This window comes from Chrysemys picta, chromosome 7 (assembly GCF_011386835.1).
Source record: "Chrysemys picta bellii isolate R12L10 chromosome 7, ASM1138683v2, whole genome shotgun sequence".
In the NCBI taxonomy this organism is placed as follows: domain Eukaryota; kingdom Metazoa; phylum Chordata; order Testudines; family Emydidae; genus Chrysemys; species Chrysemys picta.
In genome coordinates this window covers 126,708,528-126,733,670 of record NC_088797.1, presented here as the reverse complement: position 1 = coordinate 126,733,670, position 25,143 = coordinate 126,708,528, and the positions used below count along the sequence as shown (strand labels likewise).

At 49.8% G+C, this 25,143-nt stretch overlaps 1 protein-coding gene across 2 annotated transcripts in view; it reads left to right on the top strand.

The window, feature by feature from the left end:
• The window catches only part of FBXW4 (F-box and WD repeat domain containing 4), an 89,844-nt gene that overhangs the window by 50,589 nt on the left and 14,112 nt on the right, over nucleotides 1-25,143 (top strand). The window contains exon 6 of one of the 2 annotated variants that reach the window (XM_005289433.4): nucleotides 18,256-18,321. The exons of the other annotated variant lie outside the window; for it this stretch is intronic. Coding sequence (XP_005289490.1) covers nucleotides 18,256-18,321 — 66 coding nt within the window. The remainder of the gene's footprint in view (nucleotides 1-18,255; nucleotides 18,322-25,143) is intronic. 2 annotated transcript variants of the gene reach the window in all.

Sequence of the window (25,143 nt, the reverse complement as noted above, 5' to 3'; positions counted from 1 at the left end):
GAAGTTGGTCCAGTAAAAGATATTCTCACGCACCTTTATCTCTCTTATAGCCTAGGACCGACAAGGCTATACCAACACTGCATACTCGTAACACTGTCAATTACTAAACCTAAGAGAATATTAAACAATCAGCATCACTCTCCCCAAGCTTTCAAAAATCATGCCAGTCTTCACAAAATCATGAGATTTTTTTTTAAAAATGATACACTCTGGGAGTTTGCTTTGTGTTATGGTTTCTGACTCCTTCAGTTAGGCTTAAAAACATGACACACATGTTTCTCCACAACCATAAGGGATAGAAACTTAAATTTTATTTAATTAAAGCTTAGAGTTTAATTTAATCCCTTGACTCCAAGCATTTAAGGAAATGTGTGGGGCTTTAAGGAAAACACCAGATATTGCAAGTTTTGTGATAAGATCACGAGAGTAGGCAAGGCGGCATAATTCACTGTACCCTGTTGATGGCGGGTTTGCTTTCGGCTCTTCGCTTGGCCTGGATAGTGAAACAAAGCTGGTCAGTTTCACTCTCTGCTTATAGAAACTTTCAGTTCCTGAGTCTCTGTCACGAGCACAAGACTGTGGGTGTTTAGTCATTTAACGTCATGGCAGATTATTATTTTTTAAAACCCTGCTTTCGTTGACATTTTTGAAGAACAACAATCCTGGGAATGTAGTTTTCAGGGGGCCCACAGAACCTAGCAGAATCCACCCGGCCGGTATTAGGTTCTGTAACAAAAGAGTTTTACAAAACTTTTATGTTTGATGCTTTGTGTGCCCTGGAGCAAATGGTTGGTTTGCTGGTGGGATTACCCTGCTAATCGTTGTGTTTGTGTGCAGGGCATAGTATGGGGAGCTGCTGGGGACAGACCAACCAAAACACAGTGCCTAAGATGTTCAATCTCCCTGCCTGCCTGGCTACGAAGTGTTTTGGTTTCTGGGGACCTCCTCTGAAGATTTCTCTCCTCCCCCTTACGTGCCCAGCCCACCCCCCAGAAGATGAGTCCTAGCTATCTGGAGCTCCCTTCTGGAGGTCACTCTTCACCACTCCTGGCTAAGCCACTGAGCATTGCAATGGAACATGAGGGCCCCTGTTTCACCTAGAGGCTGAGTATGTGGTCCTCATTGCATGGCAGTGAGTGAGCATTCAAATGGGGACATCTTTTGCTTGCTAGTGGAAGACATGAACCACAAGGGCTGCTAGATTAGAGCCTTAGAACTTCATAGTATAGCAAGATTGTGCTGCTTAGAAAAGGCAGCGAAATCCCAGAGAAACAGACAGGTTTTGCGAATCAATGAGGGTCACCAGTTCTGAGGTGGGTTTTTTTTGTTTTGTTTTTTTACTTGCCTATAACTACATGTCTACAAAATGCTGAATGAGAAGCTTAGGTAACCACAGTGGTGCCTAAATACCATGGCGATGGGTACATTTTAAATGCATGTAGAGAAGCAATCTAAGATTTGACATCTTGCGGCCCAGAAGTGGGAAGGAACGCATCTGAAAGCCATGTGATTTGTCTTGTCTACGTTTGTTTTGCAGCATGTTGGTTTCAAATAGTTTTTAATGAGTTATAATTCTAGGAATATCTAGATGCCACAGGACAGGAAGCCAACAGTGGAACAAAAGTGAGATAAGTGAGGTGCCACTCTGACAAGTGACTCAGTAAAAAAGCCCCAGCACAGACCCTGATGACATACTAACATGTGGAGAACTGGAAGAATTGTTCCACTGACTCTGCCTCAAATAATTCTGTCCTAACAATGACCACCCACAATAGCCAGTTGCCAGCGATAGTCATGGGAAGAAGGAATCATCTGATTGGATACCCCACCATGGACAAAACCACATTCTTTATCATATCGATTGCTTTAGGAAAAAAACTGACTGCGAAATCCTTAACAAACATCACATCCACCTTCACCCTCTCCATGGTCGAGAGGACAGCTAGACAGTCCCTGAAATCCAATCAGCAGATGGTGATCAAACCAGCAGACGAAAGGGGCACCATCATAGTGACAACTACATTATTGAGGCCAAACGAGAGCTCTCCGACACCACCTATTAAGAAGAACGCAAAGAAGACCCCATGCCACAGTGTATGCAGGAATTTAAGGATATCCTCAAATCCTTCCCCAAACAACTCTGAAAGAAACTCTACAATCTCATCCCCCATGAACCCACCACGGGAACCTTCTACGTGCTTCCCAAGATACACAAACAAGGGAACCCAGCAGACCCATCGTATCTGGCCACAGTACTCTGATTGAAGGAATACCAGGATTCATAGAAACCAGCCTCAAACCACTCACCACACAAAGGGCCAGCTTCCTCCAGGACAGATGATTTCCTCCAGAAACTCTGCACCATTAACAACTGCCCTCAGAACACCATCCTTGCCACCGTGGGTGTCACCTCTCTATACTCCAACATCCCTCACACTGACGGCCTCGCTGCCTGTCTCTAATATCTATAAGACAATGGACAACCTTCAGCTTTCCACCCCAAACACATCCCCAAACTCATCCATTTCATCCTTACCCAGGATAATTTTACATTCAACAATCCAACCCTTTGTCCAAACCATGGGAACAGCCCCGGTTACTAGGACGGCTCCCCAATGTGCCAACCTCTTCATGGGCCACCTTGAGGAAGAATTTCGGGACAGATGCACCATGAAACCAATGATACACCTGAAAAACATCGATGGTATTTTCATCCTGTGGACAGACAAGCTAAATTGCTCACAGATTTCCACCACAATTTCAACAACTGCCACCCATCCACTAAACTCTGTCTAGAGAACACACACACACAGCATCAATTTCCTGGATATGCCTATCACAACCTGTGTTGTACCTCATCCAGTGCACTAAATGCCCCAATAGCAACTATGCGGATGAAACCAGACAATCCCTACGCTCTCAAATGAACTCTCGCAGAAAAATGATAAAAGACAAAACCACCCGGTCACCTGTGAGCGAACACTTTTCACACAGCGATCACTCTGTCTCTGACCTCTCAGTCCTCATCCTCGGTGGAAACCTGCACAACATCTTCACAAGACGAGCCTGGGAGCTTACATGCATCACTTTGCTAGACGCTAAAGGTATGGCTACACAGCAAAGAAAGACCTGTGGCTGGCCTCTGCCAGTTGACTTGGGCTGTGGGGCTCTTTTGTTGCTGGGTAGACTTCCAGGCTAGTGCTGAAGCCCAAGCTCTGGGATCCTACAAGGGTGGAAGGTCTCGAGAGCCCAAATGTCTATGCAGCAATTTGTAGCCCCACAGCCTGAGCCGGGTGAGCCTGAATCACCTGACCCGGGCCAGCGCAGTTGTGCCGCCGGGCTTTTATTCCTGGTAGACGAACCCTAAGAGTGCGTTTTCCAGCCCCGAAGAAGAGCTCTTTGGAGGTTGAAAGCTTGTCTCTCTCTCACCACTAGAAGCTGGTCCAGAAAAAGACATGACCTCACCGCCTTGTCTCAGTAAAAACACGGCAGTAGGGTTCCATGTTTAGTATCTCCCGGAGTTCCATCTCCATACCAAGCAAAAAGCTGATTGGAGATGGGAACCAGGGATCCTGGGGCAGGAGTTGGAGAATGCAGAGCACCCTGCCACCGGGTCCCTTGGTACTCTTTGGTTGAGAGTTGTCACTAATTCCCAGACTATGTATTGTCACTGTCTTATATGGGACCCGTGTTCTCCTCCATCCCTCATAGGCCTGGCACCTCTGCAGTACAGTCAGCTACTGAAATGCTCAGAAACGCTGCCCCTTGGAAGTGAGGGGACACACGACCGGGCTCCCCCCATGCGTTCCCAGTGGGCTCTTCTCAGAAATTCCTCCTTTGTCCCTGTGGTGGGGGGTCTCTGCTGCCGCTCATGCTAAAGGCCAGCGAAGGGGTACATGTGTGTGTGGGGGTTCAGTATGGCCTTGGCTGAGTAAACTCGATGGTTTGAGGGGTCACTGCTCTGCCAGCCTGCCCACCCGCTCCCACCCCCTCCTCCAGCGTGGACCAGACTGGATCCCCGAAACGCTTTTGTCTGCCTATTGAGCACAGCCCCCAGCCCGCCATTCCCACAGGGCGCACCCTCTCCGGCGGACCCTGCCATTCAGCAGCCGTGGCTGAAAGGACCGTGGCTAATTACGCCGGGCTGGAAATTACCACTTTGCTTCGTTCTCCCGCTGCTGGGCCATTTGTGTGGGGACTGCAGTTAGATGGAACAAAACCCTCCCTGCCGAGCGAGTCTGGGGCTAAGTGTGAAGCTACAGGTACGAGTGCGAAGTGAAGGGAATAATTACTAGCTTCTCCAGGTGAAAGCCCTGTTAAACTTCAATAAACCAATTAGGGGTGGAGGGAGAAACCCCCCCGCCCCCACCCAAATAAGTCATTCCCACCAGGCAATTAATGGAAATCATTTCATGGGAGGGGATGGGGGTGTTCGAAACGGCTTCTTAGAATTTGTCCTCCCCCCTCCTTCCCCCCCCCTTTTCTCATGAGGAGGAACTCGTCTGCAAGGAATGGTTCTGTCTCTCAATGCATACCCCAACCTCTCCGCTCATTGTGTGGCCTGAACGGGCCTGGGGGGGCGGGCAGAGGGGGAGGGAAAATGACAAGTAAATAAAGAAAAAGGAATCACTGGAGCTTTACACCTGGGCAGGCTTGGGAAACTCAAACGATGTAATTCAGAGCCTCTTTGTACGCCTGTGTGTGTGTGGGCACCGGGCGCTGAGCCCTGGGGTCCACCAGAAGGGCGGGAAGGGGGGCTCGGTGCTGTCGGAGATGCAGTGTGTGAGGAGAGGGCAACAGTGGTTAGCCAGTGGGAAGCCACTGAAGACTGTGGGTGCGTGATGGGTGTCAAGGGTTGAGCCCTGGGGGAGGGTAGGTGTGGTGGGTATCGGGGGCTGAGCCCTGGGGGGGGGGGGAAGAAGGTGGGTGTTGGGGGGACTGAGCCCCGGGGAGGGGGGAAGGAGAGGAGACGGTGGGTGTGGTGAGCATTGGGAGCTGAGCCCCGGGGGGGAAAGGGAGGGGAGACGGGGGCGTCGGGGGCTGAGCCCTGGAGAAGGAGGGGAACAGGTGGGTGTGGTGAGCATCAGGAGCTGAGCCCCTGGGGCGGGAGTGTGGGGAGAGGAGGTTGTCAGGGGCTGAGTCCTGGAGGGGGAAGGGGAGTGGGTGGGTGGGGTGGGCATCGGGGGCTGAGCCCCGAGGGGGGGAACGGGTGGCTGTGGTGGGTGTCGGGGGCTGAGCCCCGAGGGGGGGGAGAAGGGGAGCGGGTGGCTGTGGTGGACGTCGGGGAATTTCTGCACCCCTTGGCTAGGGTGCCGCGTTCTGCTGCTGTTCAGCATTTAGTGTCGCATGATGGAATTTGGTTACTATGAGTTTTATCTTTTAAAAATACCTCCCTTAGGAAATTCGATAGAACTGCACTGAAATAATTGAATTGAGGTTGCCTGTTCACTTGGGGCTGAGGTTTCTGCCTGGATGTGGGTACGCTAACCCTGCCTTTACCCATGTCCGTGTATTTGGTGACACATGGCACCATACTGACGACGAGAGTGGCCTTCGCTGTGGGATTTACCTCCTGGGAGGTTAGTCAAATGACTCTGTGGACAGTGCACGAAGGTGGAAAGGACAGAGCACTCGGGTGGATGCAGGGAAGCTGTTATGGAGGAATAAGGCTGCCTCTGTTGATTTGTTTTTCCGCAGCAGTGCTACAGAGCAGAATTAAGGTTGTTTGCGTGCCATCCTTGGCCCTTCATTTCCCTACTTCCACATGTTTAGGTTTCTTTTCAGGTTAACGTTAACACTAGAAACCCAAGAAATTCAGTCTTGTAGGTTATTGGAGAACTACAACGGTCTTGTAAGGTGGTTTTAACATGTCAGATACTGATACGTTTTCAGCCGTAACTCCAATGACATGGCATTTGTGTGGAGATCTATTAAGTGTTGGCAAAATCTTGAAAATGGACTGACCTTTTGTATTAATATAGAGGGAATATATGGACCGACGGTGTTAACATAACCAAGTCACCGTCCAACATTTAAACAGCTTTAAACCAGGTTCAAGCTTTGGTATACAGACCCCTCAGTCTGCGTAGGACCATGGCAAACACAGCATTAAAATCCCTTTTAAATCTTTTGTTAAAGATACACAAAAGAAGGGGGGAAAGTTAAAGCATTTGAAATGTGAAGTCTTAATTAAGGCTTTTATTTTAACATCCCTCGTTCCCTTCCCCTTTGGCTTGAGAGAATTTTTAGAAACCCCCTTGTTTGACAGTCTCCCAGGTGGTATCAAAGATGGTAATAGCTGTCCTTTTTGGGGAGAAGAGAAGAAGTTAGTTGAGTTCAGCTGGAGCTGTTGTAGCTATTGTTAAAGTCCGATCCAGTTTCCTAGAAGACAGAAAAAGACACACACACAAGAGGAAAGAGAAGAGAACAACAAAGGTGGAAAATGCCGCTTCTGGCTCTAGTGTTGAGCCTTAGTTACAACTTCACTGCTGGAGAAACACTGGCCCAGCCCGTGGTCTGATCAGCCACGCTGAGACCTGGCAAACTTGTACCAGTGTTCAGCTGTTTAGGGCATTGGTTTTAGTTGCCTTTCTGATCACAGGCTCACAGCAGTGTCGCAAAATAAGTGGTCTTGGTTGGCGAAGCCAGACACTTACGACACAGACGGCAAAAGGAGAGGGGTGGGAAAGAGAAGAAATAAGGTAGGGAAGGAAAAGGACTCTCGGCAGGGGGAAGGTGCCGGGTGGTGGTGGGAAGAGACACAAAGTCTCACATCCCCCATTATGTTTGGGATTCAGCTGGAGCCAGTAGAGGTGGTGATGTCATCTGGGTCCCTCTCCCTGGCCTGCTCTGGTTAGAACATCTCTCAGGATCAGGATGATGCAGGTCTGGGGTGCCAGGGGACAGTGGGGGTGGCAGTCATGATGGTGGAGCTTCCTTCAGCAGCCCATTGTTCTCCAAGGCTCTTCCTTTAAGGCCCCCGAAAGGGAGTGATGGATGGAATGGCCCATCCCATCATTATTTTCTGCACCAGTTAGACCTAATTTCCCACACACCAATTTTGGTTCATTGATTTTCAGTTCCCAGGCATGATCTTAACACAGTCCTGGAGTTCTAGCAGGAGGCCTTTTTTGGACGCTCTCTCTTTTTGTCTCGCTTTTGCATCTTTTCCCATCAACATTTGTTACAGGTTATTGTGAGGTTTTATGAACTTCCATGCACTTTGCACAGGTGAGCTGACAAGTTGGGTCGATTTGTAGGCCCCGGTATCACCACAGACCATGAGGTCAATAAGCAAACTAGTGGGGTTGGAAAGTAAGGAGATTGTGAGGAGAGGGCAGATAAATGGAGGCAAACTCTAATGGCCTTTCCTGATTTCCCCAAATCGGATTTTAGATTTTAGGTGGGGGGAGGGATAGCTCAGTGGTTTGAGTATTGGCCTGCTAAACCCAGGGTTGTGAGTTCAATCCTTGAGGGGGCCACTTAGGGATCTGGGGCAAAAATCAGTACTTGGTCCTGCTAGTGAAGGCAGGGGGCTGGACTCAATGATGACCTTTCGAGGTCCCTTCCAGTTCTATGAGATAGGTATATCTCCATATATTATATGTAGGTATAATTTGAGACAAATATTGTGTAGTTTACTGTAACTTATTCATATTTGCTTGGATGGATTTGAGTGTGGCTTCCCAGCTAAGAGGTGTGACTTCCTTATGTGTAATTTGCAAGCCATAACTTCCGTGGACATGTCCAAGGTGAAAGCCAGGGTTACTTAAAGGAGTTGATGGTGGAGATGGGGAAAGGAATATCTGTATGGACTATTTTTGTGCAGGTTTTTCTGTAGTGTTTCTGTACTTGGCACTCAAACCAGCACCAGGATGAAATACTCAAGTCTGTCTCACTTTTGGTTAAGAACTTGTCTCCTTTTGTAAATGCAGTAAAATCTTAGTTTTGATGGGGGAAATAGTGAAAGATGGGAGAGTGGAATACCTGTTTTTGGGGGGTGAGGGGAGAAGGGTTAGGAAGTGGGTGGGTTAGTGGAGGTGAGGCATGGAAGAGGCCAAGAAGATGGAGAGGAAGGAGGTGGGTGTGGGATGAAGTGGAATTGGATATCCTGCCTAATGGATATTTGCCACTTCTTAAAGCTGTGAGAGAAAGGGCTTAAATTAGGACTGGAGAAGACTTTGTGGGATTGTGGCTGAGGGTGGGATGTTGGAGATGCCATAGGAGTACATATCTTCTGTACAAAACAGCTACGAGACTGTGCAAGATCTTCAAGCCATACATGAAAAGTAGTTATGTCAGACTTTGTATACATGTATGATACACTTTCCCTTTAAAATAGTTTTGATGTATGAATTTAAGTAACTGTTGCTGGCTAGAATCAGGATTAGTGTGGGCAGATCCTACTAATGACTTTAGTAGGAGGTAGCAGGGTGGAGAGCACTGTCTAGATATTGGTGTGAAAGAGCTCCCAGGTCAGGTCCCCGTTATCTGGGTGCTGTCCAGACGTGGTCCTCCCCTGAACTTCACTGTCTAAAAAGACACAAGCCATCCGGGAGTGTGAGGGGGAAAGGAATACAATAAATGCAAACAACTGAAGTTTGCTCTTGCGAAAAATAAAATCAAGTGCCACCTGTCGTTGGACTCCCAGTTTAGTCCTCATACATGGACTGGTCCCTTACTGGCATTGCAGGAGAGGAGATTGCTGGGGAGAGACCTCCAGGCAGTGAGGGTAGTGGCTTTATGGCTCAGTAGCCACATGTAAAGGGCTTCCATATTGTGGCGAGAGAGCTTGAGTAGCAGGCTACAGGACCAAATGTCTGTTGTCTCCCTGTGAATAGTGTTCCCAAATACAGCGAGCCATGCTGGAACAGGCTTAGCATGGTGGGTGGTGAATTAAAGAGCAGTGGCCCGAAGCCAGAAGTTGGGAGCATTCAGGCACAGACGGAAGGAAAATGGAGCAGTCGGAGAATGATGCAGTGCAGGGATGAACTATCGCTGGAGACGGTTGAGGCCCTGAGGCTGGAGGTATTTGGGGTTCTGTTAATCGGCACCTAGGAATAACATTAGGATCCTGTCCTTGGCAGTGCTGGGGGCCAGAGCGAATGGGCGGTGTGGAGATTCTTCTGGCCCTCCTGTCCATGACTCTCTGAAAATGTGTTGAGCAATGGAGACCCGGAGAGGGACAAAGTGATGGGAGCTAGAGACCAAGAGAGCGACTCAGACAGCGAAAGAGAAGAAAAGGAGGCATGGGAAGGTCAAGACGACAACTCCGTCTGCATTAAACAATGAAGCAAGGGTTTCACTTCTTCAATGGACTGGAGTCCAGCCTTGAATGTGGGGCTTCTCTGTTCCAGCTCAGACCTCCAAGTTATGGCTTTTCCAGCATCTCCACAATGTACTTCTCAGTATGAAATGCAAATGCCCGCGTCCTGGGGACCAGCTTTCCAGCCGGCGCGTGGGGCAGAACGCAGCATGAGAGTGACTTATTAGCCTGTCTCTCCAGGCCCGTGTCTTCAGTGCTCTCTGCCGAAGCGCAGCGTTTCCTCTTGTGGGGAGAAGAGGTTGTAAATTTTGAGAGCTCACTCAGTCTCCTCGTACATGCTTTGGTTCCTCTTTATGCTGAGCGTCCTGGACGGGATGCCGATAGCGATTGGGCAGAGCTCTTCTGTAGCTTCTCTGTGTGCAATTTACGATGCATGTCGGGGAGCGCGATTCAACCTCGAGCTGGCTGGCTGGCTGTGGAAATACTGTGACGTTTGCGTAGGGCCTAAGGGAGCAACTTCTAACAAGCCCAACGTCCACTGTTCCATTCATGGAACCAGTCGTGCCATTTGCCTCCAGCTGCCACCACCCTTTGGTGATAAATAACGTAGAAGTACGTGGCCAAGCAAATTAAAACGTAAGAAGAGCCTTGGGCTGTCCTGGAGGCCCAGCACTGGAATACCAAGGGGGGCCACAGGCTGAGTTTGAGGTGTGTGGGCGGAGCTGTGAGTAGGGCCCGGGCACGGAATGAGTGGATCCGGATTGAGATGCGCTGGCAGAGCATTGTGGGGAACCCAACACTGTGAAGCAGGGGCTGCTGTTGTTGAAACCGGAGGTGCGTTGGCAGAGCAGTGAGGGAAGTTATGCAGGCAGGCAGGTGCTATCCTGTTCCAAGTTTTGGCCAGTTCTGTCATGTGTCGTCAACGCATCCAGCATTTTCATTCCTATTTTTCTTGTCCTAAACAGGCTTCTGTTCCGTTTCCTTCCATAGGGGGGTAACTGGGCCCACTAACTGCTGCCAAGCTTTCAGTACAGCTGCCCTTCCCATTGATGGTCCTTCATGAGAGTTCCCAATGCTAATGATTTTCTGGTCCACTAAGACCACCTGGGCTAGTGATGCCGCACAAAGGGGCCTTAACCTGGCCAGAGATGGCTGGTGGAGACTCTCTCCTGTGCAGGGGAAACGCGCTCTGTCTGAGCATAGCACAGGGGGTGTGGAGAATCAAGGCCAAAGGACTAACCCGTTCTTTTCATTTGCTGCTCTACCTTTCCACGCTTTTCGGGAGGACGGCTCAGGGACTGTTCACCTGCCGTCCTACTGCTGTATTTAATGGGGGGTGGAAATCTCATTGACTTGAGCAGGTACCAGAGGAGAGCCTGAATGATCCATTTCCTTTCATAGTGAATGATAAGGGCAATAGCCTCTTGTCTCAGTGCCATCACCTTTGGCTTAGTGTCTTGGCCATTCTCTATGCTAGAGGGTTTCATTAAATTTTGTCTTTATTTCTCTGTTGAATACATTTCAGTTAGTTCCTTACTGATTAAGGGGACTTTGTAGACTTCGAGACCCAGAGCGTAAGGTGATGGGCATGTTAGCAGTGCTATAGAGAGAGATTCGTGGGCTTGGTGGCTGTCAGAAGGGCTCAGGATTGACCTTCATTTAGTGTTTTAATTTATTTTCCTGCAAACTGTGTTTTTCTCCCCAAAGCACATGCTTCAGTCTCTTTTCTCTGAACAGTTTGTATCTAGTATGTATTCTCTATTGTCATTTTGGGCACCTTCTATATTGGGTTACACTGGCAATAGCAAAGCCTCTAGTGCAGTGTTTTTCAAACCTTTTGTGTTGGTGACCCCATTTGGATTAAAAAAACAATCGTGACCCTCTCCCCCTCCCCTCCCCCCCAGAAAAAATTGTGACGCTCTACCTTCAGCCCTGCTGGGCTCGGGGCTTGGGCCTTCAGCCGGGCTGGGACTTTCTGCCATGGTGACCTCATCAAAATGGAGTCTTGACCCACCGTTTGAGAACCGCTGCTCTCTCTTTTAGGAGACTCTGCCGTTTTTAGACAGCTCTGGTTGGAGTAGGTTGGTCTTTGGAGAAGTTGGGGAGTGTCGGTTGTGAATATTGTTCTGGTCACGGAGGAAAAGCTTTGTCGAAGTGGAAGGGTTTGCAGTGGTTGGGCTCTGGACTTGTGCAGCGTCCTCTGGAAGCTCTCCACAGCTGGATGCTTGGCTTGGCTTGTCCTCCATTCTTACACCCTTCATTCGGGGTTTTATGATCTGCGTTGTCCCAGAAGACCACAAGTGTTCTAAGAGCTGCAGCTCATCGCAGTGGCTTGGAAGGTTAGACCAAGGCCTTAAACTGGAAGGGGACTGGGAGCCACTGGAGGGACTAGAGCATGTGCTTGATTATGCAAAGTGTGCCCTAAACCGTGGAGGAGATGGGAAGCTGTGTTCTGCAAGAGCCACAGAGTCATAGTGTTTAAGACAAGAAGGGACCACCAGATCATGTAGTCGGACCTCCTATATATCACTGCAGCTTAAATAAATTGGTGTCAGGCGACCAGCAACTCTACAGTAATGCACCATGTGCAGCCCAGCTCTCCTGAGTAGTCCTACCACCTCACACTAGTGTGCAGAACCCTGCCTTCAAAATCAACCCTGTCATAGCACACGTGATGCACCAGTGTTATTGTAGGGTGGATCACGAGTGCTAAGGTGCAACGAGATCTGCATCGAGAACGCACGAGTGCTTAGCACGTAGCACTTTCAGCTTCGCATTCGTGACCCACCCTACAGTAACACACCAGTGGTGCACGGCGCATGGGGATGACCTTTTAATAACAGTCCAGTTTGCAATGCAAATGTGCTGATTGAATTCAGCAGTAGATTTCTAAATGGGTGCTGCTGCCTACAACCAGTCCAATGCTGCCTGTTGTGTGAGAAATTGAGAGAGCCCGCCACGGTGTCCCTCTGACATTGTCGCCGCCGTTGGACTACGGCTGCACGCCCTTCCACGTGGAGCGGGAAAGCCAGAGTTAATCAATAAAATTAAAGGCTGCTGTGTCGGTGGGTGACATCAAGAGAAAGCAACCTCCTCTCTCCCGGGCCGTTCTGCATCTCTCCCTTTTGTGTGCGTCCGTCCTGTTGGAAAAGCCTCATGCTCCAAGTGCTGGAATCTCCTATGCAGATTTTTTCCCCCCTCTTCTTTCCTCCCCTCCCATCTTTTACAATGTTACTGTTGCAGCTGCTTCTCCCAACCCCTCTCCTTCTCCCCCCCCCAGCTCTTCAGCAGGGGCTGCACCGAGTTTGTGTGACCTTAGCACTATATTCATGCTTTAGGAGTTACCTTCCATAATGATGTCAACTGATTAGGTTAGTCGGCTAGTGGCAGCAGCGGCGATCAGACGTGACATGTTCTAATGATTCGCTAAGGCTTAGCAGGCTGCGTGTAGGGGGGAGCGTCGAGTGGTTTGGGGGAAGGGGGTGGGAAGGCGGGGGCCCCACAGGTGCCGACAAAGACTTTGACCTTTGCTGCTATAATATCAGTGTTTCACAGGCAGGGCGGTTCGGTAACCCACTTTCAGCCCATCAAAAATTGATTTAATTGCAATTTTTTCCCCCAATTAGGAGCACTGGAGCGTGACTAATTAGAGTAATAGAGAGTAATAAGGCTCCGATAAAAAGCCTTCCTCTGCCTCCTTTGTATCTTGTGTCATTGCCTGTCAGAGGTCAGAGAGCTTGCATATTCTATTAGGCAGAGTTGCCTTCATTTGTACAAATTAGTTTACCCAACAGTAATTAAAATGCCAGTGCGGGTCGGGCAGAGCTGAATACAATTGATGGGCACGTTGGTGAAGGATTTGACAGCTCTGGTGGCCTCCCTTCCCAAAGCGTGTCAGTGCTGAACCAAAGGCTACACAACCCACAGACCTGTGCGGTTAGCATTGCAGTACCAAGAGCCTCTCCCGCGTTCTCTGCTCGTCTCTCTGGACTCTCTTCCTCCCCATACGCCTCTTATTCCCCTTTCGTTTGTCCCATCCCCGCCCCCGGTCTCTGCCTACAGCTCCCTGCCTCGCCCTCCCCGTTCCCAGCTGCCGGGCTCTGGGGAGTAATAACTCCTTTGTTTCCCGGTTCGATGGTTCTCCGTATACAATCATCCCCAAAATGGAACAACGACGTCCAATTCCAGAGGGAGGGGGAGACGGAAAGAAAAGGAGCGTGCACGTGTCAGCTGGATTCTGGAATCCAGATCCCTCAAGAGCAGAATGGGGCTGGGGAAGCAATCTGTTTACAGTACAGGGGAAGGGCATAAGCCTGGGACACGATGGAGTGTTAGAAAAGAAGGATTGATATGGTGTCAGGGTTGGATGCTAAAAAGGGGGTTTTCACGTTGGGCTGTTGAAGTCTTCGTGTAGCCTGCGTGTCCAGCTCAACGGAGTTGATCCTGCAAGCGTTTAGTTTGCCAGGGCGGAAGGTATGGATCAGCAAAGGGGTCTTCCGCCTTTGTAGCCATGACTGATCCCAAGAGCTTTGCAAACTATGTCTATGCTGGAATCGTTTCCCCTACCTCTGAAACATAGCCACTGCTAGCCAGTCATTTTAACAGCTCACAGCAACGCTCCATAGCAGGTTCGGAGAGGAAGTAAAAGAGATACCGTGATTAGTTGAAACTGCAGGGCGAATTTAAAGAGGTAGAATGGAACCGCCGTAGCTGGAATTTAGCCAGGATACTCCCAACTATTGCCAAAAATGCCATTGTATCTTTAATGACCGCAAATCAGTGAGATGTTTTGTATCTCCTCCCGAGGTAGCATCAGAATACTCGAGGGGGTGATCTCCCATGAAATGCCAGCTCTGTGGTAAGTAGGGTTTGTAGCTGGAGATGGACTGGGCTTTTTGGGGGGGACCTGAATTTTCTTCCCATCCAAAGTGTTGTGTGTTAAGTATAAAAATCTTCAAAAGACTAAAGAAGCTCCTTGCTTTAGCGCTAACATTGGAAAGCAGGTGGGGTGAAGCCTGTGAAATAATGGGAACAAATGCCAAGTGAAGTCGCCAACCTTCCCGTGCAGAAATGGACATGTAGTCACTGCTGGCCCGTGGGCCCACCCAGGTGGTCACAACATGAACACGAGTGCCTGACAGCGTCACTCATCTCGCACTTCTGGAGGGAGCACTTCGGATGGGACTGAAGAGTCTTCCCCACTGGCGCTTCCACTGTCCCGTGAAGGAGGAACATCCTGAGAGGCACCATCTCTGTTAGAAAGCCCGTCTGAATGGCTGGGTTTGTGTTAAAGTAGACCGTAGGAATTGTCAGACTGGATCAGATCCCAGGTTCATCTAGTCCAGTGTCCCGCCTTCGATAGGGGCCAGAACTAGGTGCTCCAGGAGAAGATCTAAGCCCCCTGCATCAGCCGATGTGGGGTAATCTGTCCCCATGTTAAGTCTCACCTCTTCTCTGTAGGTAGAGATGGGCTTAAGCCCTGAAACATGAAGGATTTATCTCCCTTGCAAAATTCTTATAAATATAACAACGCTGGATATTCTTGATTATTCACATAAATGTCCAATCCCTACTGAATCTTGTTCAGTTTTTGTCCTCAACAGCTCCCAGGGGCAGTGAATGCCACAGTCTAATTACGTGTTGTGTAGAAAAAGATATTTCCTTTGATTAGTTTAGAATTTCCCCTCTGTTTAATTTCATTGAATGCCCCCTTGGCCTTGTCCTTGTGTTCTCCCTGTCACACAACACAAGTTCCCCATGTGTCTTCTCTAAACCCTGCATTTCTAGAGAGGCTATCATGTCTCCTCTTACTGTCTCCTCTCTAAAGGTAACAATCCCGATCTTTTCACTCTCTTCAGAGGAGACTTTTTCCAGCCCTTGGTCATTCTCATCTCTCTTCAGTGACCCTAAGGTTCCTTTCCTGAGCTGATAGTTAATTTAGAACCCTGTAAGATATCTGAGTAGCTTAAACTTTTCCTCCCAATATCCATTGCTTTGTATTTATCAACATTGACTTTCATTGGCTGCAGTGTTGCCATTTCACCTGGAGCGCAGTTAGTTTTGGTGAAGGGAGCCGGACTAACAAGCCTGAAGGCCTCTATCTATAGACCAGGTTCAGCGGGGCAAGGGGAATGGTTTGCCCTACATCACCGAAGAGCTGCATGAGCTCCATTCACTCTTTGGCCTCTAGCAGTCATGAAAAGGGTCTGCTTCCTCCACTGGTCCCATTGACACCATATCGATCCTTCTCTTTAATCTCTGCAATGAAAGTGCCCCAACCACAGTGTCTCCCGTGGGGGAAATCACATCCCGCTGCTATTTGCAGTTGAGACTTTTCTGCCACTGTTGTTAATCTGGGTTGTGTTCTTCTAGGCTGGCGGGTATTGAAGTGTCTGAACACTGGAAGCCCCTGCAAGAGTAGGGGAGCCTCTGGCTGCAATCCCGTGTGAGAGCACTAGAGTGGAACGGCCCAGGGGAGTGGGAAAGCTGCAGGTTTCAGGCAGGGGAGCAGCAGTGGGCAGCTCTCTTTAGATGATGCTTTAGAGAGTTGGGACGACTGGGAGTAAGGAGAAGAGGACCCTAATCCCTACCACAGGCTGGTTGGCGGTCAGAATGGCAGGGATTAGAGCTTGCGGTTCCTCCCACCTCTCCCTTCCTATTGATTTACCTCCATGTTAATTTAGACCTGTGGCCGCGGTCAAAGGGGCTTGTTGCATACCTTCTGTGTCTGCGAAGCAAGGAGCTTCTCTTGTGTTTTTTTTTTTTTAAAGGAAAAAATCTTAAGAACCCAATTGCCCGCTTGACTGGTTCCCGAGCTGCTATTATGTTTCTAACCACAGTAATTGGCTTTACTAGTTATTAATGGATTACGTTAAAGGGGAAAAAAGAGACAAAACCCAACACCTAGCTTTGTAGTTCTGGGCTTCGTTGGCCAAACTGCTGCCTACGAAATTGGCGGTCAATTGCAGAGTTGTGGAAGTGACTCTGTTTTGTGCCGCTCTGTACTTAACAGCCTGTCAGCATTTCCATTCGAACACCCCTCCTGCCTATGCTGTAAGTAGCTGGTGGTGAGGGTTGGAATGGGGCAGAGAACCTGGGTCTTCAGTGTATCGGTCCAAGAGCATGTGATGTTGGGTCACGTCTGAAAAACAAATGCTGTGCTGATTTTTCTATGTTAAAGTGACATGGTGGCCACCATCCGTTACTTTAAGGAGGCTTTCCCCCACCTCCTGTAACGGCTGGAGAGTGGGTGGTGCCAGGTCCCACCCCTTCCCGGTAATATATTTGGTGGGTGCTAGAGTTTATGGCCAGGGGAGGGCTGATCTTTCAGCTGAAACAGAGAGCGAAAAGACCGAGAATCCTGGGTTACAATCCAGTTCTACCCCATACTTACTTGGTGCCTCCATTTCCCTTTCTCTAACATGGGGATAATAACGCTTGCCTACTTCACAGAAGGCTGAAGATGAATTAATTTGTTCGTTAAAGCAGTCCGAGACCCTCCCCCTGGTGGAAACTGTGATAAATCCAAGGGATTTCTTAAAAAAATTATTCTGGCTATTTTAACAGCTTGGCTGTTCACAGACACCTGGGTCCTTATTCCGGTTTGTCCTTTCAGCTGCCAAGCATCCTGTGCCACTCCAGAGTACGTTACAGCTCAGCTTGATACCAGTCTGGATTTAAAGCTGTGACTCCATTTCCTGCATTTGAGCTATGCCCATCACTGATTTTGGGGGGATCTTCTTGGTAGTTTGTAATAATGAGACCTTCTGAAAGATAACTGATAGCAAAACTTGTCGTAAGTTGATGATTTTCTGGTTCGGGATGGAGGCTGGCACAAAATGAGCAATGTGGAGAATTGCCACACATGACTGGATTTCTGCCATTCGAGGTCTGGGGTTGGGTCCTGCCTTATCGATTTGGTTCAAGACCAGGGCTTGTAGAGTGACTTCTGGAGCCCAGACGTACATCAGCGGGTCTGTATTCATCACATGGGATTTTTGAACTGACCTTGTAGGAATGTGGAAATGAAGCCAAGTTATACGGCAAGAGAGCCCAATCCGTGATAGTGGTGGGTGTTTCTAACAGGCGTCTGGCCTGTCGCTGCTGTGAAAGTGCTGGCTGATTCCAGGCATGACCAGTGGGATTTATGCAGGGTTTATACCCAGTTACGTGGAGTATTGTGCTAGTGTCATTGTTGAGGAGGCACTTTCCCACGTATGTTATAACTTACAGCGCTCCAGCGCTTCCGGTCCGGGGTCCCCACGCGGCTCTGCCAACGTTCCTAAGTCCTGACCTGCAGCATTCTCTGCTGTTCCAGTCCTGGGTTCCTCCGCAGTGTTGTGTGGCTTGGCCAACTCGTGGGGATCCGGGGTAGACCTCCTCAGCACCACCCATTCGCCTCCTTCAGATCCTTCCTCCCAACCCTCCTTGGCCACGATGTTTCTAAAAAACGTGACCGTGGTTAGGCTGAGACCACTGCCTGTCACGCTGACCAACGTTTTCTCATTGGTTCCTTGTAGTCCCCTGTCGGTCTCTCTGTGTCCATCTGTTCTCTCTTGTCTGACGCTTAGATTGTGAGCTCCTGTGTTTGTACCTGCACCTAGCACACGGCTGGCGCTCCTAGGCACTGTGGCAATACAAACAGAATAACAATGTTCTTGGTAAAAAGAAGAACAGGAGGACTTGTGGCACCTTAGAGACTAACAAATTTATTAGAGCATAAGCTTTCGTGGACTATAGCCCACTTCTTCGGATGCATATCGTGGGCTATAGTCCACGAAAGCTTATGCTCTAATAAATTTGTTAGTCTCTAAGGTGCCACAAGTCCTCCTGTTCTTCTTTTTGCGGATACAGACTAACACGGCTGCTACTCTGAAATGTTCTTGGTGTCTCTGCTGTTCTTTGCCCTGAATTAGGAAAGTTTTCCACGTAGCACAGCTCTTCTTCACGCTCCAAGGGGAGACGGCTGATGCTCTTTTGTTTTTTGACAGTTCCTTCGTGACTGGGACAGCTTGCTGCGGACACACGTCTCCTCTGAGAACCTGGGACTTAGAGAGGTAAGCATGCGGCCAGACCTTACTGTGCATGTTTCATTTGGGGGACGGGGGGGGAGAAATGCACAGCTGAGGCTGCCTGTAACCTGACTGTCGTCTGCAGTTTGCCAGTTTAGTCATTTGTCAGCCATGGGGCAAAGGAAGGGGTAGAGGTGAGATCTCAAGAAAAGTGACTTTCAGTTCCTCAGAATAAGGGGTGAGGGTGAGAGTTTCAGGGTAGACATGAGGCAACTCAGGTTGAAAGAAGGACCCCGAGCCGAGAGGGAGCGTGCGGAGAAGAGTTCAAGATGGGGAGTGTGGTAATAATTGGGGTGAGGGAGGGGATTGATGTCAGAGACAGGGAGTTGAGGAATGACACAAACTTAAGATGGACATCTAAAAAACTTCCCCATGGAAAGTATTCCACACCCTGAGATCTCAGTCGGGAACTGCGACATGGGACTCTTAAAATGACTGGACAAAGCACTAGAAAACTGGTAATTGTGGATAATTCTGTATCAGCAAAGGTGGGTTGGGTGATCTAAAAGGGCTTCTTCCACCTTTGTCCCCTGTGAGCTTCAAACCTTATGCCTACTTAACCATGTCCAATAACCTTTTCCCTAGCCATATCCTAGAGGGCAGTGTGTTTAGTGAATTGAACATTTCAGAAGCCCCTTGCTCTCATACAACTCCTGTATATTCTTCCAGCTTCTGAAGATAAAGAGAAAGACATGGCTATTGTACAGAGAGTAAGAAATACCCTCAGATTTTGTTCCACAGAACACAGTTCAGCAGAGATGGTGTGAAACTCTTTTTCTGTACTTGAGTTCAGGTGTTAATATGCAACTTCTTTGGCCCTGGAAGTCCCCTTCTTCCCCGGTGCCAGGGATTCAGCACGTATGTGCTCCAACATGCCAGTGAAAGGGATTGCCTATCCTGTCTTGCTTTAGTACAAAGAACAGACTGGCTGCAATTCTCTTTTTGAGCAGATAAAGGAGAACCAGTTGACGTAGTTTATTTAGCTCGTTCAAGAACAAGAGGGGATATTCAGTGAAATTAAAAGGTGGGGAATTCAAAACCCATAAAAGGAAACACTTTGTAGGCATGCAATTAGCCTGTGGAACTCATTGCTACAGGAAATAATTGAGGCCAAGAATGTAACAAGATTCAAGAAAGGACTGGACATTCATGTGAATATCAAGACTATCCAGTTATAATTAATTATAACACATTTAGGAAGGAGTATTAAAGCCTATTTTAAGGGCTTAAGTCAATCTCTAACTGTTAGAGAGGAGGATGAGACTTGGGGGGCAGATTATTCCACATCTGCTACTGTGGGTTTCTTGCACCTTCCCCAGGAACATCTGGTGGTGGCCACTGTCAGAGACAGGATACTGGCCTGGGCGGACCTGGAGTCTGATCCAGTTTTTCGATTCCCACATTTGGAATAGCCCATAGTTGACAGAGATGGAAATGGTCACCCTGGTCAGCACCCCTGCCATGCTCAGAGTTTCCTGCTGCCTGTTCTCCAGCACTTTGCCTAGTCCCATGTAAACACCCCCCAAGAAATGGGGCGTCTCTGGGAGATTGTCTCCCCGCCAAATAGATCTCACTGGTGGGAACTGTTCCTTGATATCCAGCCAACATCTTCCTTTGCTCAGTTTCATCCCAGCAGTCCTTGTTGCACCAGCTTGTGCCACAGGAACTAGTTCCTCCTCAGTGATGTCTATACTGTCTCTTGAAAGTACTTGTACATCTCACATCAGCCCTCCTCTTTTGGTCAAGATACGTGTTCTCTACTGTCTCTCTCCAGCTACATCGCCCTTTCAAGCAGTTGAGTTATTTTAGTTACATTTATCTGAATTCCTTCCAATTTGCCAACATTTCTCTGCTGTTGAGATGCCAGGGGCTGAGCACAGGGAAATCTGGAGGTCTAGTTCTGTTTAGCAGTTTTTGCTTGTAGTTCACCGTGGTGAAGGGTTGAATAGTGACTTGGTAATTTCATGTGATCACCTTAATGTGTCTTTTCCTTCAGTCTTAATACGTGGCGGAGGCTAATGGCCTGGGTCCCTGCATGGAGGCTGCTGGGGTGTAGTGCAGTCTGGGAAAGCACTGGCCTTAGGACTCCGCACAGGCTGGGTCCCAGTCCTGCAACTGAGGGAAGTGTGAGGTTGACAGCCTGGGCGTCTCGGTGTACTGAGGACAAGGTCACAATAGCACAGCACAGCCGTACGTGATGGGTGTGCTCCTCTTAGGCCTGGAATAGCAGGGAGGGAGGCCTTGCACATCAGGATTGAGGGGTGCTGGGGGTGGGGACAGTAGTCCAGGACTGAAATGTCAGTGGGGCTGTGGATTAGGATTGAGGGGCTGGAGGAATGGGTGGGGTGTGTGTCAGGACTGAGGTGCACTGGCAGAGCTAGGGGGTCAGGTTTGAGGGCCAAGAGAGAAGCAGTTCTGTCTGTCACAGCTGGCTGTCTACCCTGCTATTCTATAGTTGTAGTTGATGATTTAAGTTTTCAGTTTTATTATATCTTTAAAGAAAAACCAAAGTCCTGTCATAACTGATGCTGTCCAGAATTAAGCCTGGCACGTGCTCTTTGGTGAACGGGGTGGTGAGCTGTTCGGTTCCAGACTGGTGCTTAGATGTTGAGGTGACGGGGGCCCTTTGCGATACCGAAGGTGCATAGACAGGCTCCGAGACCCTGGCTGGTGCTGGGGCCTCTGGTGCTCTTGAACTTTTCCTGGCTCCTCTCGAATGGAAGCCTCTGCCGGGAGCGGAGGGACAGGCTCCAGGGTTAAGGGTCTAGTCAATCCAACAGCCTGTCCCAGAGAAGCCCGAACAGATAATAAAGCTGTGCAGAAAATAGGATTAAGGTAACAAACAGGCATGAAGGAGTTTGATCTTTCAATAAGGCCAAAGCCTGATTGACAGGCAGATCAAAAAGCTGGGACAGCCAAGCCAATGGGCCTCGCTCATCGGGCCGATTCTTCGCTCTTCACCTGTCCCAGCTGGAGTGCAACCGTGGGCCCTGTCCGCAGAGCTGCGGGAGATCCCCATGGTGGCCCGGGGTCCTGTGAGGATGCACTTCTGGATGGAGAGCTCACTTCAGTGGAAGAGCAAGGGGCTGCTGGTGAAATGTGTGGCTCGGGTGGAAAGCAAAGCAGCTCCGTGGGTGGCGGGGCGGGACGGGATGGAAGACCTCAATCCCAGCAGTTCTCAACCTCTCCGTATAATGTCCCTCTCCCCAGCCAAGGACCACTGTTTGGGACACCTTTTCCGAGCTCGTTGGTGTTGCTCCTATGCTGGCCAGCAGCAGTGTCCATGGGAAAGCACTATGGGCTGCTCCTACCAGGTCTGTGCCCGCGGTTTCCGCAGCACTGCCAGCCCTGACTGGCTCAGGAAGCCAGAGACCAGTCCCTGGAGCTCTAGAAATAGCAGAGCCTTTCGAGCTGGCATGGCCTTTGCTCAGAGCTATCGGTGAGGGTTGAAAGGCAGCACCCGTGCAGAGTGTTTCTGCTACCATCAGTCAGGCGGGGTGGGAAGACCGTCATCACTGACCGCCTCTCTGCGAGCGCCCCGGGCTGTTCTGTGACCTGGGACGGCCATGCTGCTGCTCCTGACAGGTTGGTGGGAGCTGCATGTGTGTATCTGAGAGCAGGTCTTCACCTGCCTCTGCCGCTCACAGTGAAACCCCCCAGGAACTCGGAGCGTGGCTCAGCCCCCAGTTGTCATGTCCGTGCCTCTGTTGTCCAACACCCGACACTAAGCTGTGGTGGTCTCCTGAGAATTCCTGTTCCCTTGGGATGGGTGGTCTCTTGAATTCTCCACAGCTGAGAGTTGGAACTTGCTACAAAAGATTTAAAGCCAAATAACCGGAGATCTTCTTGGTTCCAGACTGGATAAATCCTTGGCTGATATTTGTAGTTGCTGTTCTTGGTATGAAGATGTTAGGCCCTTTTCTGTTCTCTGGGGTGTCCTGTTGTGTCGCACTGAGGGATGGGGACGAGGACAGTGTCTTCACCTGGAAACTCCTTCTGAGCCTGGCACAGGGTTGGCTGGAGTTTGGGGTGAAGATATTTGTTGGGAGAGGAGAGGCCCCTCCTTCCCCACTAACCATCTTTAGTTCTGAACATGTTCAGCTGATGGCATCGGACCAGACCAGCACAGGCAATTTGCAAAACGGAGTCGAAGGCAGTGGAACGACCCTGTAATGCCCAGTCATTGACTGCTGGCTGACATTCCAGCTGCAGGCACACAGCTGGTCCTCTCGCCTGGTGTGAATAAGACCTGTTGCTTCCAAATGAGTATTTTGAGGCGATCCCTTAGACTCTGTCCTCCGGGACATATCGTGGCGTCTTAACGCCTTGTGCTGTAGTGATTGGAAGCTTGACACTATTGCCACTTGGGTCCCAAAGGTGTTTGGGAGGCTCTGAGTGCCCTGCAAGCTCACCTTCACAGATGGGGGCGATCGGAATTACCCTGTGACGTTCTTGGATGGAAATCCTGGCGGGTCGTTCCACTCTGCCAGGTCTGAGCGCACGGGGATGCTACAGTGCCGTCCATACGAGAAATGCTGTTACGGTGCATCTCGTGGTGTGGCCAAAAGTGAGGGCAAAGAATCTGCGGTAGGGAACACGCCTGCCTCCACCGGGACTACATGCTCCAGGCCTTCCCATCCTTAGCATGGGTAATTCTGAAGTTCTGCCTCGGGAGGCGGGCTAGGGCTGGCATCCAGGTCATCCTGACTTCTAACCCCCGCTGCCCCGCTGATTCCCTCTGACTTCCCTTTGGCAAGGCACTTTACCTTTCTCTGCCCATTATGGGGTCTGACCCTTCTCTCCTGTTTCCATGTTGTGCCATGTGCCTGGCGCTCCCTCTCTATCCCAGCATGCCAGCTGCCCATGCCCGCTTCGTGTTAAACCCTTCCCGAAAATTGTTTTTTCGACAGGCGCTAACAGGGCTCAGTAAAAATACTGTCCCCAGCCCATTTGAAGGGCAAGGTGGTGTGGGATGGAACCTTCCTTGGCGTCTCCCAGCGCACTTGGTGTAGATTCTAAACTCCTTGGGACGTGGCCAGGGACTGCTTGTCTGTCTGGAACCGCATTGAGTTCAGTATCACTGCTCAGCAAGTAAGGAGTCCTCAGGTCATGACTGGCCCAATTACACCTACTCCCTCTGGGATTGTGAGGCATGATCTGTTCTGCCGCTTTTTAGAACAGAAACCCTGCCTGCCTCCAGGCATAGCCATCAGCTAACCCCTGGGGCAGGTTATCCCAGGTCTGTCCATTCTGGGGTTCTCTGCACCGGCCTGGGGAGCAGCTGGTTCCGGAGGGACCATTGTTCTGATCCAGTATGGCTGTCCCTGTGTCCCGAACACTTGGAATATGCAAAGCACCACGCTGTTCTTTTGTAAACCTGCAGCGTGCTACTCCCCCAGAGGCACATGGGCCCTGAGACGCAGGAGAAGGCATGTTAACTGTGCTAAGGTTAAACAGTCCCTGCTTCTCTCTTCCTTTTCAATATCCCAACTCTTTCCTTTGAAAGCGTTTGTGGCAGCTTGTTTTCTTTTCTTTTCTCTTTTAAAGAACCCTCTAATTTCTCTTTTGGGTCCCTCCGTCCCCCGAGCCCTTTGAAATCGGCTTTACGCCGTCTCTGACACCAAACTGACACTTTGCGTTTCCCCACTTCTTATCCCTTTATGGCAACAGATGTTGAAATTTTGTATCCCTTTTATCTGTCCCTCTTCGCCCTCTTCCTGTAATTAGGTTTCCCTTGTTAGCAGTACAAAGTGGGCTGGTGCTGCCCGGCCTTTTGAGCCATTGTGTAGGAGCACATGTGGGGTTTTTTTTTCGGAAAGGTCCCTTCCCCCTTAAGTGGTAGGGGTGGTGTGGACGAAGGCTGCAGCTTTTTTGTTCTCCATTTATCTCTGCCACCTTTTCAAAGGGATGAAAAAGAGCGAGGGAGAGGGCGCACCGAGGGGAAGACGCAGAGTTGCATTTCTTGACTCAGTCAGGCCTCCTGCCTCCTCTTCAGGTGTTCCAGGCAGGGCCCCTTTGATGTCAGCGGGAAGCTAGCGCCGGCACAAAGCCAGGTGAAAGGTGCGGGGCTTCACAAAGGCTGCTGGGAATAGGGAGAGGGGCGTTCCAGGTGTGTGCACCGGGCACGGTGCCGAGAGGGCGGGGGAAGGTTCCTGCAGGTCAGGCAGCGGCTGTAATACACCTCTGGGTGTGTCCGGGATCAGGCCGCAGTGCTATGAAAACAAAGCAGGAGCGGCCACGCAGGACATGCCACCCGAAGGCGCTGCACCCGCAGCTTGCTGAATTTGCTGCTGCTTGGCACGGTGACTGATCCACTTCAGTGTCTGTTCGGGTAACGTGAGCCGGGTCCCCCTCAGCTCTTGCAAGGGAGTGGAGTGGATGCACTAACAGGTCTCTTCCGTCTCAAACCATATTAATCCTATCTACATTTGTAGCTTTTAACATAAAGACCAAAGCCACCACAGCAGCTGTCAGCAGGGCTGGTGCGTCTTTACGTTTGTGTCTTCACCTTTCTGGATATTCTGATTGAGGACAGACGCTTTAGTTATTTTAGGAATAGTGAGAGAAATTGACCATTACTGATGGTTCCCAATTTGAAATCCAGTCTTTCTAAGCCTCGTGCCCAATCCTGCAAGACTGTACTCTGCGTAGCCCCACTAATTCCCTGGGACCAGCTGGGTGTGTAGGGGTACTCGGGAGAATAAGGGTTTGCAGGATCAGATCCGAGTTATAAGCTGTATTTCTAACTCTCTCTATGAAGAGTTTTGTCGAGGGATAGGTTTTGGTACACCATGGAAGTTTTAGATC